Consider the following 17,461-nt stretch of genomic DNA (forward strand, 5'->3'; position numbering starts at 1 on the left):
CTTGGCCGGTGGCAGGTCCGTCTCAGAGCCAGCTGGCATTGGCTCTGTCGGACATAGGGGAAGCTTCTAGCAGCTTCTCACTGAAGCCACCCCTGTAACCCCCCCTGCTACCAAGACCTTGCCACACAAATCCAATACACCTGCCAAGGCACCTGGGCTCTCAGCGCAGGGTCAGGGAGCAGAGCCTGTGTGACACTGCTGCTTGCCTTTGGCAGATGGCCAGCCAAGGGGCCTAACCCCATCTGGCAGTGTCCTCGGGGGGCAGGAGCCCCCCGTGATGGGTACCTGCTGTGAACGGTGGACAAGGCAGAGAAAGGGGTATGTAGTCCCAGACCAGCTGGAGGGCAGCATTGTGGTAACCCTGCTCACAGATCCCATTGCCCAGCACAAAGTCCGTGGGGGTGGTGAGGTTGAGCACGGTGGCCATGTAGGCTCCGAGCTGCTGGCTGGCATTGAAGGGCTGCAGCTCCCATGAGCCTTCTACTGCCATGCCATTGTGCATCATGGCCACAATGAGCTGGTGCTCTCTGTAAGGCAGGGCGGTGAGAGGGCTGGGGGAGATGGGGACGGGGAGAGTGGGACGGAGGTGGCTGCAGGCAAGTGCTGCTGGTAGGGAAACCTATTTCAGGGCTGTGGAGAGCAGAGCTGCTAGGGGCTGCACTCACCTCGCTGCCTCAGGGGGCCAGGTGATGGGGTAGAGAAGCACGGCTGACCCTTGGGATGGGGAGGTGTCATGGATGCCACAGCAGCTGATGTCATGAGGGTCTGGGATGTCTGGAGGGGAAAACCTGGGGGATGAGCATTAGTGGGCAGCATGGCAGGGGCTGTGCAGGGAGCAGGGGTAGCCCCAGGCAGTGTAAGCTGCAGAGCATAGCTCCTCTGTGCCTAAGCTCCTTGGTGCTGGCTGGGAGGCCACAGGGCTGGGGACAGAGAGCTGCCTTAGCCAGGGCACACACTGTGGCCACCATGGAGGGACCAGGGCACAGAGAGCCTTACTGGAGCTGTTAGTCTGAAACTCCCACACTGATGCAGCCCCGGCTCCAGTGGCCATGAGTCCCTGCATCGTCACCACATATCTGCTGATGGGGCTGTGCTCAGGCAGCGAGTGCTCAGTGGCGGAGCTGCTCAGCCACAGCCACTCCATCTCGAGGAAGCCACCATCCTGCACGCTCCTGGCTGTGGTGTTCAGCTGGGGACAGGAGACAGAGCCAGAGGGCAGCAGCACCAACTTGCAGCTGTTCAGAAGGGATAGGCAAGGTAGAAGAGGTGGTGGGGTGTGGCGACTGAATCAAGCACTCAAGCTCTCTGTGCAAGATTCCCTTTATTTCACTAAAAGATCAAACTTATATATGTTTCAACAAAGGTCTAGAAAGAACTAACGGCACACAGCCAATACTGCTAACACAGGAGGGCATATCTGGCTCAGCTGGGATGTTTGCCAGTCCTCAGAACAGTTAAAGATAAAAACATTCCATAGACATACTCGTGACTGTCTTCAGCCACATCTTCCCAGGCCTACACAAGGCCATCCTCCAACCTGACCTTGTGAAACTAGTTCTTCAAAGGCTTGGCAAATATGCAGCACAACAAATTCTAATGGTCACTCTTGAAAACAAATGCCAGGTGTTCCGAGCTGCTCCCACATTGTGGACACATATTTAGCTAACATTGGTCGCAAGAGCATTCCAGACGCCTTTAGAAGACCTTGAACAGAATAAACAAGAAGACTAAAAAAGAAAGATGCCAATTAGAAGAACACAGGTGCGCATTCCACGATAAAGGGAACTTGGCACAAAGAACCTCAATTTGGCAGTTTATCTTGACCAATTAGACTGAGACAAGTTTCGCGTGTTTTAATTGGTATAACGAATTATGTCCTATGTTTATGCGCGTGTACAGAGTTAGTATAACCAATTATATCTTATGTTTATGCGCGTGTACAGTGTTGATATGACCAATCATATTTTATGCTTGTGCGCGTGTACAGTGACTTTGCAGAATGTGTGACTATAAGTATGTGTGTGTTTTAGCAATAAAGGGTCGTCTGTTGTCTGCTCTCAAGATTACAGGCGTCCGTCTACTTCAATCTCCTCAAATGGTGACCCCGACGTGATAGCGGGCCGAGAAAACGCTGGAATTGCTGGAAGTGCGTCCGGAGGAAACTCTAGCCAAACGATCGTCTAGCCAGCTGGACTGAGCGGACAACTTTCTCCCGGGAGATCAATCACCCTGCTCGTTTGGAAGTAAGGTGAGCGGCTAGAAGGATTAAAATGGGTGCCCAGATGTCTGCGGAAGAAGGGGCAATTGTACAAATGCTTTCGCATATCCTCTCCGTGAGAGGAGTTAAATATGATTCAAATACTTTACGTATGATGCTGAAGTGGCTTAAGGACCATGGTGCCCCCACTTCGAATATAGAAGTCTTTGAAATTAAAAATTGGGAAGAAATGGGAAAAGTAATTTGGGACTTGGTATCGCGTGGGGACGTGAAGGCTCAGAAAATCTCCGCTACATGGAGACTGGTGCTGGAAACGTTGAAAGCCCTTAAGGCAGAAAAGGAGGTGGCTGCTGCTGTAAAAATTTCAATTGAAAATACCCCGGAAAAAGAGAAAAGTGTGTGTGGCGAGGTGGTAAATAATTCGGACAGTGATGAGCAATTAAACACCGAGGGAGATGTCATTAATGGAGTCAACGATCAATTTTTAAGTAACCTGCCTCTCGAGCAGGGACCTATCCCCTCTGCACCTCCCTATGAGGCAGCTACATCCCCAGGAGAGGCTATAAAAAAGTGATGGAAGGACATAAATGATAAAATGTTAACTGAAGGTCTAAATCCTGTGGCTTTTCCAGTTACAGTCAGGCAGAATGCCCCAAACGTGTGGCAACCTTTCAATTGGGATTTAATAAAAGAAGTACGGAAAACAGTAATGGCTAATGGACTGTCTGCTCCGTTTAGTCAGGCGTTATTGGAGAATATATTTTCTGGTCAAATTTTAACGGGCTTCACCTGATCACATTGGTCTGTGTGTGATGTCCTGAGCCTCCGCAATTGGTGCCCGAACAAGGGACCCTCGGATCGGTGTTGAATTTTTCGACGGGAGCCGACGGAGAGAGGGAGCGGAGAGGCTGGCCGAAATTATTCCTGCTGCCCCAGCAGGATGACCAGCTGAGCTGGGGAAGACAAGGAAGCGCGCGCAAGTGAATAGAAAAATGGAATCTCGCCCTAATCAGGTGAGCGGTCGGAGAAGGAGATGGGGTTGGACAAAGAGCAAGAAGCGGTCCTAAATCTCCTTCAACATATTCTCTCTAAGAGAGGCATAAAATATGATGAAGCTTGTTTAAAGCGGCTTTTACAACGGAGCAAGGACAGAAACCTTTTAATTAGTGTGGGTACAGCTTTTGAGCTTAGTACCTGGGGAGCTATCGGAACCTTCCTATGGGATGAAATTAGTGATGTGTCTAAAGAAGTTAAAGGTCTTGCAACTTTATGGAAATTAATTAAGAGAACTCTGCAAGAAATGAAAGCAGATCGTAAAGCGTCTGTGTCTGCTTTTGGTGCTCTGTCTCCAACCGCAAGCGAAGGGGAACCACAGGGAGAAAAACATAATGCAGCGAGAGAAACTTTTGGCTTCTCCGGAGCTTGTCCTCCTGCTTCTGTGCCCTTGACTTCTGCTCCACTCCCTGGGACTGCCAATATTAATCAGCCACCTGACAGTTTCCAAGCCTCCCTAACCGTACGTTTTAAAGGAAACCCTACAGAATCAGGAAGCAAGTAAAAATCTGCCTAGGAAAAAACAGCCCTCAGATATCGCCGCTCAACATGAACAAATTATACCTAGCATATACCCTCCGTTGCCTTTGTTTATGCCCGGGTCGCCTCAAGAGCACGAAGTGGGGCTGGAGCTCACTTGCAGCAGTTGTAGTCAGTAATAGAAAAGCTGGCACAGTTGGAGGCTGCTGTGAAGTGAGAAAAACCGCCAGCCATATCTTTTGATGCACCCCTTTCCCCCCCCCCACCCTCTTCCTCCTACCTCTGCCCCTTCCTTGTCCCAGGGAACCGATCCCCACCTTTTCAGAAACAATGGACCCCCGGAATAGATGGTGAGGAATTATTGACGATGCCTTAATTGAGGGAGAAATCATAGCAGTTCCCACAGCATTTCTGGTTATTGCTGGGGCTGGGGGTGGACCTAATCAATGGGTTCCATTTGATTGGAAAATCATAAAAGAAGGTTGCAATTGCTCAGTATGGTTTAAAATCGCCTTTTACACAGGCAGTTTTGTCCCATACATTTTCTGGGTCAACCTTAACTCCACATGACTCATGAATGCTTGCTAAAACCTTGTTGTCGACATGGAAATTTATTTATACTACGCTGGTGCATTTACAGCCGACAGAGAAAATCATATCAATACAACCATCTCCTTCTCGCTACATTTAACCTGTTATGAATAACACACATAGGTGAAGAATGGATGATCCAAAAACCAAAACAGAATGTATGAGTAACTTTGACAAACATGATGCATCAAGAAGCTATATGTCTTTCTGTCGCTACCCCTGAAAACCCTTTTTCTACCTGTTTGGTGGGGTTACCTCTAGACACCTGGCCAGATCCAATGCCTGAATTTTCCCTTTGTACTAACCCACAATCCTGTATCGATAATTGAGACGGTGTGTATGCACACCTGCCTCAAGAAATGCAAGAACCTCAAGAGTTAGAGTTGTTAGGATCAGTCATCATGAATCCCTGTGTGATGTTTAATTACATCTATAACACCACTCGAAAGGGTCAGAATGTAAATGCTATTTTGCCTGTATATAGAAATGCTACAGCTTGGTGTAACTATATCTATTCCAGAATATCACACTCTTTTTTTTTTTTTATTCCAGCTGCTTTACCTATGGGGATACGAAACTTAACGAGAGGCCATGTAGCCTCGGACAACTTACGTTACTAACACCCGATATCAATATGATTCACAGTAAAAGGCTCACGATAACTGACACAGGGTTAAGTAGACGGCTAACAAGTTTTGGAATTACGAGATAGTTGAAAGATTTGCTTATGCATGGCTTAGTTATTTTAATTGTAATATTAGCAGTTGTAATGATTGTACCAAGTATCATAAAAATAGTTGAACGCATGATTGCAAAAGCGTTTCTTGTAACTTGGCTTGCAAAAAAAAAAAAAAAAGGGAAAATTGTGGGAGATTTCATGGAAAATTGGAAAATAGTTGGAAAATAGGGGAACATTTCTTTGAACCTGATTATTTAAAGTTAGCATAAGTAGGCCGCAGTCAACATGAGTGGACCGGAGTACGTGACAGCTGCAGTATGAACGGACTTTGAACCACCAGAGAAACAACGGACATGAGGAACTTGGACAGTGGAGCAATTAATAAACAAGGTAACAGAACTGCAGAGGCAAGAAGGAACTGCAAGAGTTTTATCGCAATTAAGAAAGCTGTCATTTCGGCTTAGAGCATTTAGCTACGGGATGGGGACTTAGGAGTTGGTTTGTATCTTTGTTAAAAATCGGGGTTTCTTTTATTCTTGTGTATTTTATTAGGTATAATGTTGCTTTTACTGTGTTTAATTAATTGTGTTCATAGATCTTGTAGGTCACCTTGGCCAACATAACAGGTCAAGATTCTCTGTGCATTGCAACCACATCACAAAGCCCATGAACCAATAGACAGGATGGCTATGACTCGTGCAGCGCGCCTGGCCAACGAGCGCATGCGTCATAGACTCCCCATGTTGCAACCGAGGCGAATTTTGGCACCCGCTGGCCACGTGTGCTGAAATCCGTTCCTCTGCAAATGTATAAATACCGGGATTTTCCGAAGAGCATCGGGTTGGTGTACGGCAAGGCCATCGTTGCCTCTGTGGGGACGCCCACGTAAAGCTGGCACCTACCAATTGCTGGGCTGAGTTCGCGGAACAAGACAACACAAGAATGTACGGATGGTCCATCTTCTTCACAGTCCTCGGAGGGACGTAGTCATGGATACCGCCGCAAGCCAAAGAAAACATCTGGATGACCCTGGCTGACATGACCGGACAAGATTGCTTATGCCTCCGTACAGCAACACTAAGCAATCCCTTTTTCACAGGTTTAATAGGGGGTTCCACTGACATCAACAAAGTTTAAGAACTTATTGATGGAGACCCCTGTGCAGCAGGTCATGGACTCAATGGATGGGAATGCCTGGTTTCCACGGATCGGGCATTCACCCTCATTGCCACCCCAGGAATCACAAATTCTGGGATCCCTGAATACAGATTGGGTGTAGTATTATCTGATTTACTGTTAGATGTATATAGTATTAGACACACAACCTTGCAAAATAGAGCTGCTCTTAAATCATGAGTTAAGATAGTTTTGATTTATCTCGTAGTGGGTTTTTTTTGTATTTTAATTTGTGTGCCTTGTATGCTGCAATGTGTTTAGGAATTAATTGATGGATCAAGTAAGGCTGTGTTGATTGACAAAAAACAAAAAAGGGGGAATTGTGGACACATGTTTAGCTAACATCGGTCGCAAGAGCATTCCAGAGGCCTTTAGAAGACCTTGGACAGAATAAACAAGAAGACTAAAAAAGAAAGATGCCAATTAGAAGAACACAGGTGCGCATTCCACGATAAAGGGAACTTGGCACAAAGAACCTCAATTTGGCAGTTTATCTTGACCAATTAGACTGAGACAAGTTTCGCGTGTTTTAATTGGTATAACGAATTATGTCCTATGTTTATGCGCGTGTACAGAGTTAGTATAACCAATTATATCTTATGTTTATGCGCATGTACAGTGTTGATATAACCAATCATATTTTATGCTTGTGCGCGTGTACAGTGACTTTGCAGAATATGTGACTATAAGTATGTGTGTGTTTTAGCAATAAAGGGTCATCTGTTGTCTGCTCTCAAGATTACAGGCGTCCGTCTACTTCAATCTCCTCACCACATCTCCCCCTTTTTTGTTTGGGAACATCAGATTCACGAGGAAGGCAGCGAGGACTCTAGCTTCGAACTGACGCAATCCTCATACTGCTTCTCAGATGATTCTGATTGCTGCAAACACACATATGATTAATAACCCTCTAATAGCAATGCAAATTCAGATACACAGATTTAAACCTTCAAACCCTGTTTTTGGATTTAAGCATTTAACACTATTAGACAATTCTTTGAAAAACACCTTATTCTGCTAATTTTGTGTATTTCCCATTTGATCTTGTAATATCTGTGCAAGATCTTAGATCTCTCCTGCAATATTAGTAGCAAATGCACCTTGTAAATGTGCCTTCACCTAATTCCAATCACATACACTTTCATTCCCTTGTAAAGGAGTTACACAGAGCCCTCGTATTTGAAATTCCCAATCACAATGTAATTTCATTCTATTTTGTAATGCACTTTGTCTATCTCCTTGTGATGGTTTGATCCTGGCTGGACACCAGGCACCCACCATAGCTATTCTATCACTCTCTCCTCCACAGCTGGACAGGGGAACGGGAAATGAGGTTTGCGGTCAGTTCATCACACATTATCTCTGTCACTTCATCCTCCTCAGGGGCAGCACTCATCACACTCTTCCCCTGTTCCAGCATGGGATCTCTCCCATGGGAGACAGTCCTCCACGAAGATCTTCAGCATGGGTCCTTTCTGCAGCGTGCAGTCCTTCAGGAGCATACCGCTCCAGTGTGGGTCCCCCACGGGGTCATAGGTCCTGCCAGAAAACCCGCTCCGTGGGCTTCTCTCTCCACAGATCTGCAGGTCCTGCCAGGATCCTGCTCCAGCACATGCTTCCCACAGGGTCACAGCCTCCTTCAGGCACCCACCTGCTCCGGCGTGGGGTCCTCCCCGGGCTGCAGGTGGATGTCTGCTCCACCGTGGACCTCCATGGGCTGCAGGGGGACAGCCTGCCTCACCATGGTCTTCCCCACGGGCTGCAGGGGAATCTCTGCTCCGGTGCCTGGAGCATCTCCTCCCCCTCCTTCTTCACTGACCTTGGTGTCCGCAGGGTTGTTTCTCTTACATGTTCTCACTCCTCTCTTCAGCTGCCATTTCTGTGTGTTCCGCAACTGCATTTCTCTTCCCCCTCTCCAGCTGGTTTGTTGTTTTTTTGTTTGTTTGTTTGTTTGCTTGGTTTTTTACACAGAGGCACTACTACTATCACTGATTGGCTCAGCTTTGGCCGGCGGCAGGTCCGTCTTAGAGCCAGCCGGCATTGGCTCTGTCAGACACAGGGGAAAACCTCCAGCAGCCCCCACAGAAGCCACCCTTGTAACCCCCCACTACCAAAACCTTGCCACACAAACCCAATACACTCCAAGCCAAATTACCACTGCTTCCAAAGTGTCCGATCATGCTAGTATTGTTGATCAATTTGTACCTGGGTATTCATTTCAGCTGTAACATTTTTTAATACATTAGCTACTGTGTGAGCTGTCTGAACGGATTTCGCAAGCACCGGTGGGCCTAGCTGCAATAATGATAGCTGATATTATAAAGGCAATTAGCCATCCTATAAATAATTTTGGGTGACTAATTGTCCGCCTTAAAAGCCTTGATAATTGACTTAATCCTTATTCCCTTTCCCACGATTTGGTCATATTTACAGGGATCCACAATTCAGCACGACATCATATTGGCATGATTACTGTAAGACTTAATTCAAATATATTCTTATCAGTAAAACAGCTAAAATACCAAAATTCAGATTAGTTTCAAAAGCATGGTTACATAAAGTGATATCTAGAAATTGAGCTCCTACAAAAACATAAGGGTGTGAAGTACATATCATCACCGAATCTTTGTGATTCTGTGTCATGTTCAAACTTATACAAGGAATGGTTTGTTATGTAGTCACCATGGCTTAGGAGCAACACCTCCAGTGGGCCCAATAAAAATGCTGCACCCAAGCCACAGTGACCCTGCAAAGAAAAAAGATCAGAATTCTTACAATACTGTTGCTGGCCACTATTGCCAGGTATGCTAAAAAAGGTATTCTTTGGAGTAGTATACACGTTGCATCATCTCGCTAGCTTGCTGTTGCACTCTCTTCAAATGTCCCTATGTGATAGCTTTTTCATTCTCGATGCGCTGCTTCCTCCTCATTTGTCTCTCCTCCTTCAAATTCAGAGTCTTCATCTGCGGGATAGGGTTGTCTGAGTGGTTTCGCCAGCTCATGATATGGCTTCACGTGTTTAGCTGGAATCCACTTGGTTCCTGTGGGAAGAAGAACACAAGCATACCCTCGCCCCCAAGTGATTAGTTCCACAGGTCCATTCCAACCAGGTCCACTAAAAGGATCTTTCTACAGTACTTTAGGTCTGTGTGAAATAGAATCAGGAGTTTTAAAATGCCGATCTATCGCTGTGCTGGCCATTAAGTCTGGTGAGCGATTTAAAAAATTCGAAGTAAACATAGCATTATCTAGCTGTTCTTGTGGTGGCATATTCCCCCTTTTTTGTTTATGCAACATGGACTTTAAAGCATGATGCTGTGAGAGACTGAAAGAGTTAACGTCTCAAACATTGTGGTAGGGCAAGTTCTGCTTAAAGACAAACTCTGCACAGCAAGGAATCCAGGTGAAAAGCCCATCAGCTCAGACATCAGCAACAGGAGGGGGAGGGCGTGCTGGAGGGTGCGCAGCTGCCTCTTCTGATAAGCTCTTCTGATACAAAGATCAAACAATGGCAGTGTCTGCAGGGAAGGAGAAGTTACTCCACAAACGACCCCCAAGCCCAAAGGCTCACAAACTGTTCATTAATCTGACGAGTTCGGGTGCCCGCCCGAAGGAGGGGCAAGGATGATAAAAGGACACAAACTGAAGCCCCAGGTGCGCAAGCCCACCGGAACTGTACCCCTCAGCTGACTGGACCCCTCGGCTGACTGAACCAACGCTGGACCCAGGACCGGTGAAATCTTTCTCTCTTCCTTTTTCTCTCTCTGTCTTCTTCTCTCTTTCCTTTTCCTTTTCCACAATCCCTACACCTCATCCATTTCAAGATATAAACCATTGACCAAGTGTGACACTAAGAGTAGATCGTGTTACAATAAAAAAATCAGTTTTGTACTTACAAGTTAAAATTGTAACTACAGGGAACTGTGTGAGGTACAATGAATCATGATGGGTATAACCATAGAAACCTCATATATTTTCTGTCAAATTTTGTGTTTAAGAACTAACATTATGATTGAAACAATAGACAAGAGTGTAGCCAGGGGACTAGCTAATAGAGGTAATTACAAGAGTGTATTAAGTGATTAACTAGTATTTACTCATAAGTTTTGCAGTTCTTGGCTCTTATGACTAGATGTTCCTGTACACTACATGAGAACAATGTTGAAATTGATCACATGTGACTGAAGCTGCGTTAAGCTTCAAGATCAAAGAACAAGGACAAGAACAAAGACTTCAAAGGACACCCAGCAAGAACTTCAAATGGGTCGGTGGTCGCAAAAGCAGCCCTTCGACTCAAATGGATCCTTCATTGCGCATGATCGGATGTAGGCAGTACTAAGATAATCAGTTGCAATCATTTTTATGTATATGTGTACTAATCTGATGAATATGCAATTAGTTATTCTATATAACCTGTTTGTGCTAAAGCTGTGGCATGCACGCTAGGTGGAACTATCCCCCGTGCATCCAGCGCTGCAATAAACGAAGTGCCTGCTTCTTAACTTCTCATTGCTGTTAAGGAGTTTTATTCCGGATTTCGGCAACAGTTTTGGCGACCCAGATGGGACCTTGCGAGTGAGACTGGATGAGATCGAACTCCAGCCGGCACCGAGGGATTCTCGGGGAGAACCATCGCTCTCAACTCACAAAGCTCCTCGCAACTTTCCCTGGAGAAAGGGTAAGGCACTTCCTCTTTGAAATTTGTTTGGATAGCCTGCCTGTAAGATGCGGCGTAAGCTTCGCAGGGTTGGGGCTCAGAGGGTACCCGTTTGCATTGGAAGCCTAGGCGTCTGCCCGTAAGTCATAAGTGAAAGCTATTGCTGGGTTGGACATTTGTGTATTTGGGACAATTGTCATTTGCGTTTGTTTGGTATTTGGTATTTGATACTCAGTATTTGATATTTGGCATTTGATATTTGGTTATTAATATTTGGCACTTGATATTTGATATTTGGTATATTTGGTATTTGATATATAAGTATAATGGCATTAGCCAAATTATTTAAGAGTAAGAGTGTGGGAAATATAAACACTGATGAAAAGATACCAAAAACATCACCATTGGGATGTTTATTGGCACATTGGGGTGAACTACATGATGATTTACGTAAAAGTCAAATGATTGAATATTGTAATCATTGGTGGCCTTTGTATGTTTTGGAAGATCAGGAAAAATGGCCAACAAATGGAACTTTAAGTTATAATACTATATTACAGTTAATGTTATTTTGTAGGAGAGAGGGTAAATGGAGTGAAGTGCCATATGTGGATTTGTTCTTTTATTTGAGGCAGAGAATGGATTGGCAAAAAGAATGCAAGTTAATTAGTCGAGATAATTTGGTGATGACATTAACTTCAGAAAATAAGAAAGCTAAGAGTTGTTGTTCGGCTTGTGATATTGGAAGGAGGTGCATTAGATGTGCGGTACCAAAAGAGGATGAAATGGAACTAGAATTAGAAATAGCCCCACCAAGGGAGGAGCAGGATCTCTCTCCCTCACGTGCACGGGAAAGGAGTATTGAATCAGGGAGAATAGTAGAACTCGAGGAAGAGGAGGTTTTAGAAACTTTGGTAACCGGGAACCTAATGCACCTCTAGGAATGAATCAGTGTGCATATTGTAGGGAGGATGGACATTGGAAAAAGGATTGCCCTAAATTGCAAACAAATCAGCAAGAGGCTGCAAAAATGATGACTTTAAATGAATGAAGGGGACCGGAGGGGAACCCAGCTGAACCTCTGGTTACAATTAAGCTGGGAAATGATAAAGTTGAATTTTTAGTTGATACGGGAGCAGTATATTCTGTTTTGAATACTTATAAAGGGAAATTGGGAAATAAAACAGTTAACATAATTGGAAACAGGAAAATAGACTATTCTTTCAACCCCTTGATTTAAAATTTGGAAATAAGGCAATTACACATGAATTTTTGTATGTGCCAGAATGTCCGATACCCTTGTTGGGTCGAGATCTGTTATCCAAATTAAATGCACAGATAGCTTTTGAGGGGGGAGAAATTCTTTTAAAAATACCAGAATCAAAGACAGGAGAAATATTGATAATACAGGAGAAGGTTAAGATTCAGGAGATGCCGCAAGAAGTTGATGATGCTGTGATCCCTACAGTTTGGAACACAGAGATACCTGGAAAATCTAAAATGGCACAGCCTGTAAAGGTAGAACTGAAGGAAAATGTGAAGCCAGTGAGATTAAAGCAGTATCCAATTAAACCTGAGGCTAGATTGGGAATCAAGAAATTAATTGATAAATTTTTGGAATATGGAATTTTGGAGGAGTGTGAATCTGAATATAATACTCCAATTTTACCAGTGAAAAAGCCATCAGGAGAATATAGATTAGTACAGGATCTGAGGGCGATAAATCAGATAGTGAAAGATATACATCCTGTAGTGGCCAATCCATATACACTTTTAACAGCTCTAGGGGAGAATCATCAGTGGTTTACAGTGCTTGATTTGAAGGATGCTTTCTTTTGTATACCCCTGGAAGAAGGAAGTCGAAAATTATTTGCTTTCGAGTGGGAAAATCCAAAAACAGGACGAAAAACACAATTGACATGGACAAGATTGCCGCAAGGGTTCAAGAATAGTCCAACAATTTTGGGGAGCCAATTAGCAAAAGAACTTGAGATGTGGAAACGAGATGGTCCCAAACCTGGACATTTGCTCCTACAGTATGTAGATGACATACTGATAGCGACAGAAGAGAGACCAGCGTGTATAAAGGTAACAATTGATCTTTTAAACTTTTTGGGGCTAAGCGGATACAAAGTCTCTAGAACTAAGGCCCAGATAGCAAAACAGACTGATATATCTGGGTTTTGAAATCTCACAAGGGCAAAGACAGTTGGGAACAGACCGCAAAGAAGCAATTTGCAGTATCCCGGAGCCGAGAAATACCCATGAATTGAGAACCTTTTTGGGAATGGCTGGGTGGTGTCAGCTATGGATAATGAACTATGGTCTGTTGGCTAAACCATTATATGAAGCTCTTAAAGGTCCACCATTTGAATGGGGTCCAGATCAGCAGAGAGCTTTCAAGAATTTAAAACAGGCCCTGATGTCAGCACCAGCCTTGGGACTTCCGGATTTGACTAAAGACTTCCAGTTATTTGTACATGAGAAACAACACATTGCACTGGGAGTGCTGACTCAGAAGATGGGAAGTTGGAAGCAATCGGTTGGATATTTTTCCAAACAATTGGACTTTGTAAGTAAGGGCTGGCCTGCTTGTTTGAGAGCGGTAGCAGCCACTGTGATGATAATACAGGAGGCTCGAAAATTGACTTTGGGAAGAATGATGGTGGTATATGTGCCACACATGGTGATATCAGTGTTGGAGCAAAAGGGGGGCCATTGGCTATCCCCGAGCAGAATGATGAAATATCAGGTAATTTTAATGGAGCAAGATGATGTGATTTTGAAAACCACTAACTTAACTAATCCTGCAGTCTTTCTGAGCTCTGTACAGGAAGAAGGACAACTGGAACATGATTGCCTGACTACCATTGAATATGTATATTCCAGTCGAGAGGATCTGAAGGATGTACCTATGGACAATCCGGACTGGGAATTGTACACAGATGGTAGCAGTTTCATCGAAAATGGAATCCACTATGCAGGATATGCGGTAACAACTGAAAAATCAGTTATAGAAGCCAATGCTTTGCCAAGCACAACTTCAGCTCAGAAGGCGGAATTAGTGGCTTTGATAAGGGCTCTAGAATTGAGTGAAGAAAAGAAAGTAAATATCTGGACTGATTTGAAATATGCATTTGGTGTGGTCCATGTCCATGGGATTTTATGGAAAGAAAGAGGATTATTATCCTCTCAGGGGTCCAACATTAAATATAAAGAATAAGTTTTGCATTTATTACAAGCAGTTCAGAAACCAACTGCAGTAGCAATCATGCACTGTAAAGCACATCAATCAGGGAATACAAAAGAGATTGTAGGGAACAGATTAGCAGATAAATCAGCTAGGGAAGCAGCCAAAAGGAATGCCTTACAAATGGCATTAATTCCTACAAAAACTATTGTACTACCAAAGGAAAAACCTAAATATTCAGAGGAGGATGAGAAATTGGGGACATTATTAAATGCGAGGAAAAATCTGGAAGGATGGTGGGTGACATCAAAAGGACAAGTAGTAGTCCCACCATTTGTAATGAGGGAAATAGTACAGACAAAACATAAGGAATGTCATTGGGGAGCAGAAGCATTAGTAACTCTTTTGAGAAGGCAAGTGGTATCAGTAAAAATGCTAGAAATAGCTAAAATGACAACTGCTAAACATGAGATATGTTTAAAAAACAATCCAGTTGTAAAGAAAAAGGTCCAAATGGGAATATTGAAATCAGGAATGGAACCAGGGGATTATTGGCAAATAGATTTTTCAGAGTTACCTCGACAAAATGGGTATCGATACATTCTGGTGGGGGTACATACTTTTACAGGATGGCCGGAAGCCTTTCCCTGTCGGACCAATCAAGCAAAGGAGGTCATTAAATGGTTATTACAAGAAATTATCCCGAGATTTGGAGTACCTATTGGAATCTCTTCTGATAGAGGTTCCCATTTTGTTGCAGAAGTGGTCCAGGGCGTTAGTAGAATTTTGGGAATTACGTGGGACTTGCATACACCTTGGAGGCCACAATCTAGTGGAAGGGTAGAAAGAATGAATCAAACACTGAAAAGGCAAGTTAGTAAAATATGTTAAGAAACTAATTTAAAATGGCCTCAGGCACTCCCACTGGCCCTTTTACGAATTCGGGTCCAACCAAAGAGTGGGACATTAATTAGTCCTTATGAATTATTATATGGAAAACCTTATGAATCTCCCGAACCAAATTTGAGCATACATTTAAAAGGAAAACAAGATGTATATAACTATTTGCTTTCTTTAGGAAAAACTTTAACTATGCTTCGGAGTGCGGTTGTTTGGAGCAGGCCTCTGTCTTTGGAAAATCCAGTACATGATTTCCAACCAGGTGATTATGTCTATGTGAAGACATGGACTTCTGAACCTCTTCAGGAATGCTGGAAAGGACCCTTTCAAATATTGTTGACTACTTTCACCGCTGTCAAGATTGCTGAATCAGATGCATGGATCCACTATACTCGGGTGAAGAAAGCTCCATCATCTTGGAAAGTTGTATATAGAGACCCTAGAACTTCAAAACTGACTTTGAAGCATGTCTAATCTTGCATATCATTTTGGAATCTGGGGGAAATGGATTTTGATTTGGAAAATAACATTGGTGGGAGTCTGGTCTGAGATTGTGGCTAAACAACAAGTAACAGTGAACTATGGAGGTACTTTGGGATTGGGATGTAATTTTACTCAGATTCCAGAATTTGATCCTGACAAATTAGAAATTAGTTGGATGAGAGATAAGGAAAAAAGCGAGTATCTACCAGGACAATTTGAGCTGAAGAAAAAGACAAGAAATAAGAGACAAGCTGAACAATTAATTTATCTCCCAAAGAAAACTCAGGAAGAAAATCTGATGGTAGGATTGATTAAGGGATTTGCTAATTTCCAGAATGTGACACAAATTACTGCCTGTTTGCCAATACCAAGGGCAGTTGGTGAATCTGTTCCATGGGGAATTTTGACAATGAATTTGACTAATTTAGAACATAGAAATGTGACTACCCACTGTGAACAAAGGCCAGTAGTTGGATGGCAAGAACAAGTGACAACTATTAAGAAGCAATGGAAGTCTCCAGGGAGCAGGGCAGATTGTGAAAAATTATTAAATTCTGTTTTTATTAAAATTGGGAGATTTCATAATGTAGGATATTGTACTTATGATGAACAAGTTAAGAAAAATACAACTCGAATGATCATGGAATGGAAATGTGATAAGGCTAATCAGACAATACCAGAAAGGACAATTAGTTGGGATTCAGTGTGGTCTATGACTATACTGTCTCAATTCCAATATATGGCTAAAGCTCCTTGGTGTTTTACTTGGGATGGAACCATTTTTACAACTTGGCCATCAGTAAATGACAAAGGGAGTACATTACGAGAAAAGGAAAATTTAGTATCTTGGTGGAAATGTGAGAAAATATACAATTGCAGTACTAAAGACATGGCAATTCAAAGAATTCCACCTTTAGCAGCAGCCGTGAAGTATGGCTGTTTGTGTAGAGGACTTAAAAATGATCTCCAATTGACTGAAACCTTTAAACCTAAAAGAGGAACAATATTTAGTTGCAGAAAAACTACTATTCAGAGTCCAGGACACTTAGTTTGGGCAATGAGTGACGGAACCTGGACAACCCATCTGCCTCTTGATGGGAAGGTAAAACAAATCACTTTGGGAATGCCAACATTATGCCCAATTTGGAAAAAGTCTCCTTTTAAAGGATCATTAGAAAATTTGAAATTGGAACGGGCGAAAAGGTCAGAAATAGATGATGAATGGAATGAACCCTCCACTGGAGTTAGAATTAGTTGGGCCCTAGAATCTCTACTAACCCCTTTGGCAATATATAGGAATCGAGACTGGCTGTACCAACTAACAGGACAGGTAGAGAAATTGGCCAATGTGACCAGAAAAGGATTTAGACATCTAAATATATAATTACAGGCTACTTCCAAAATGACTCTACAAAATAGAATGGCTTTAGATATGCTTTTACTTAAAGAACACGGAGTGTGTGGATATTTCAAAGACAGAATGGACCATTGTTGCATACACATTCCGAATGTAACTCAGGATGTAGAACATGATTTGGAATTATTGGGAAAAATTGAGAAAGACACACAAGAGTTGCAACGAGATATGCAAGAGAGTTGGATAGACAAGATCTTTAAAGGATTAGGCTGGAATCTAAATTCTTGGATTAAATCATTGATTAGTACAGTATTAACTTTGTTGATAATCTCTTTAATGATCATTTTGATTTATTATTTTCTGAAAAAGCAAATTACTCATAAAACTTCTTTTAATCGCATGATCATCCAAGCTGTTGCAAGACAACAAAATGGACAATCAATCCCAGAGTTTCCTCCAGCTTATAGTGAATAATTAGTAAAATTATAGTGAAAGTATTGAAATGATTTTCAAAACTTTCAAAGGGGGGAAATGTTACAATACAAAAATCAGTTTTGTACTTACAAGTTAAAATTGTAACTACAGGGAACTGTGTGAGGTACAATGAATCATGATGGGTATAACCATAGAAACCTCATATATTTTCTGTCAAATTTTGTGTTTAAGAACTAACATTA

The 17,461-nt window shown here is 43.0% G+C and overlaps 1 protein-coding gene across 1 annotated transcript; it reads left to right on the top strand.

The window, feature by feature from the left end:
- The first annotated feature begins 10,742 nt into the window (after positions 1-10,742).
- LOC115339627 lies at positions 10,743-16,591 on the top strand. The gene is made up of 3 exons (XM_041121137.1): positions 10,743-10,875; positions 15,123-16,461; positions 16,530-16,591. Exons 2-3 carry the CDS (start codon positions 15,411-15,413, stop codon positions 16,589-16,591), a joined length of 1,113 nt encoding a protein of 370 aa, XP_040977071.1. The 5' UTR covers positions 10,743-10,875; positions 15,123-15,410.
- The last annotated feature ends 870 nt before the right edge of the window (positions 16,592-17,461 follow it).

The sequence above is a fragment of the Aquila chrysaetos genome, chromosome W (assembly GCF_900496995.4).
Source record: "Aquila chrysaetos chrysaetos chromosome W, bAquChr1.4, whole genome shotgun sequence".
Taxonomy (NCBI): domain Eukaryota; kingdom Metazoa; phylum Chordata; class Aves; order Accipitriformes; family Accipitridae; genus Aquila; species Aquila chrysaetos.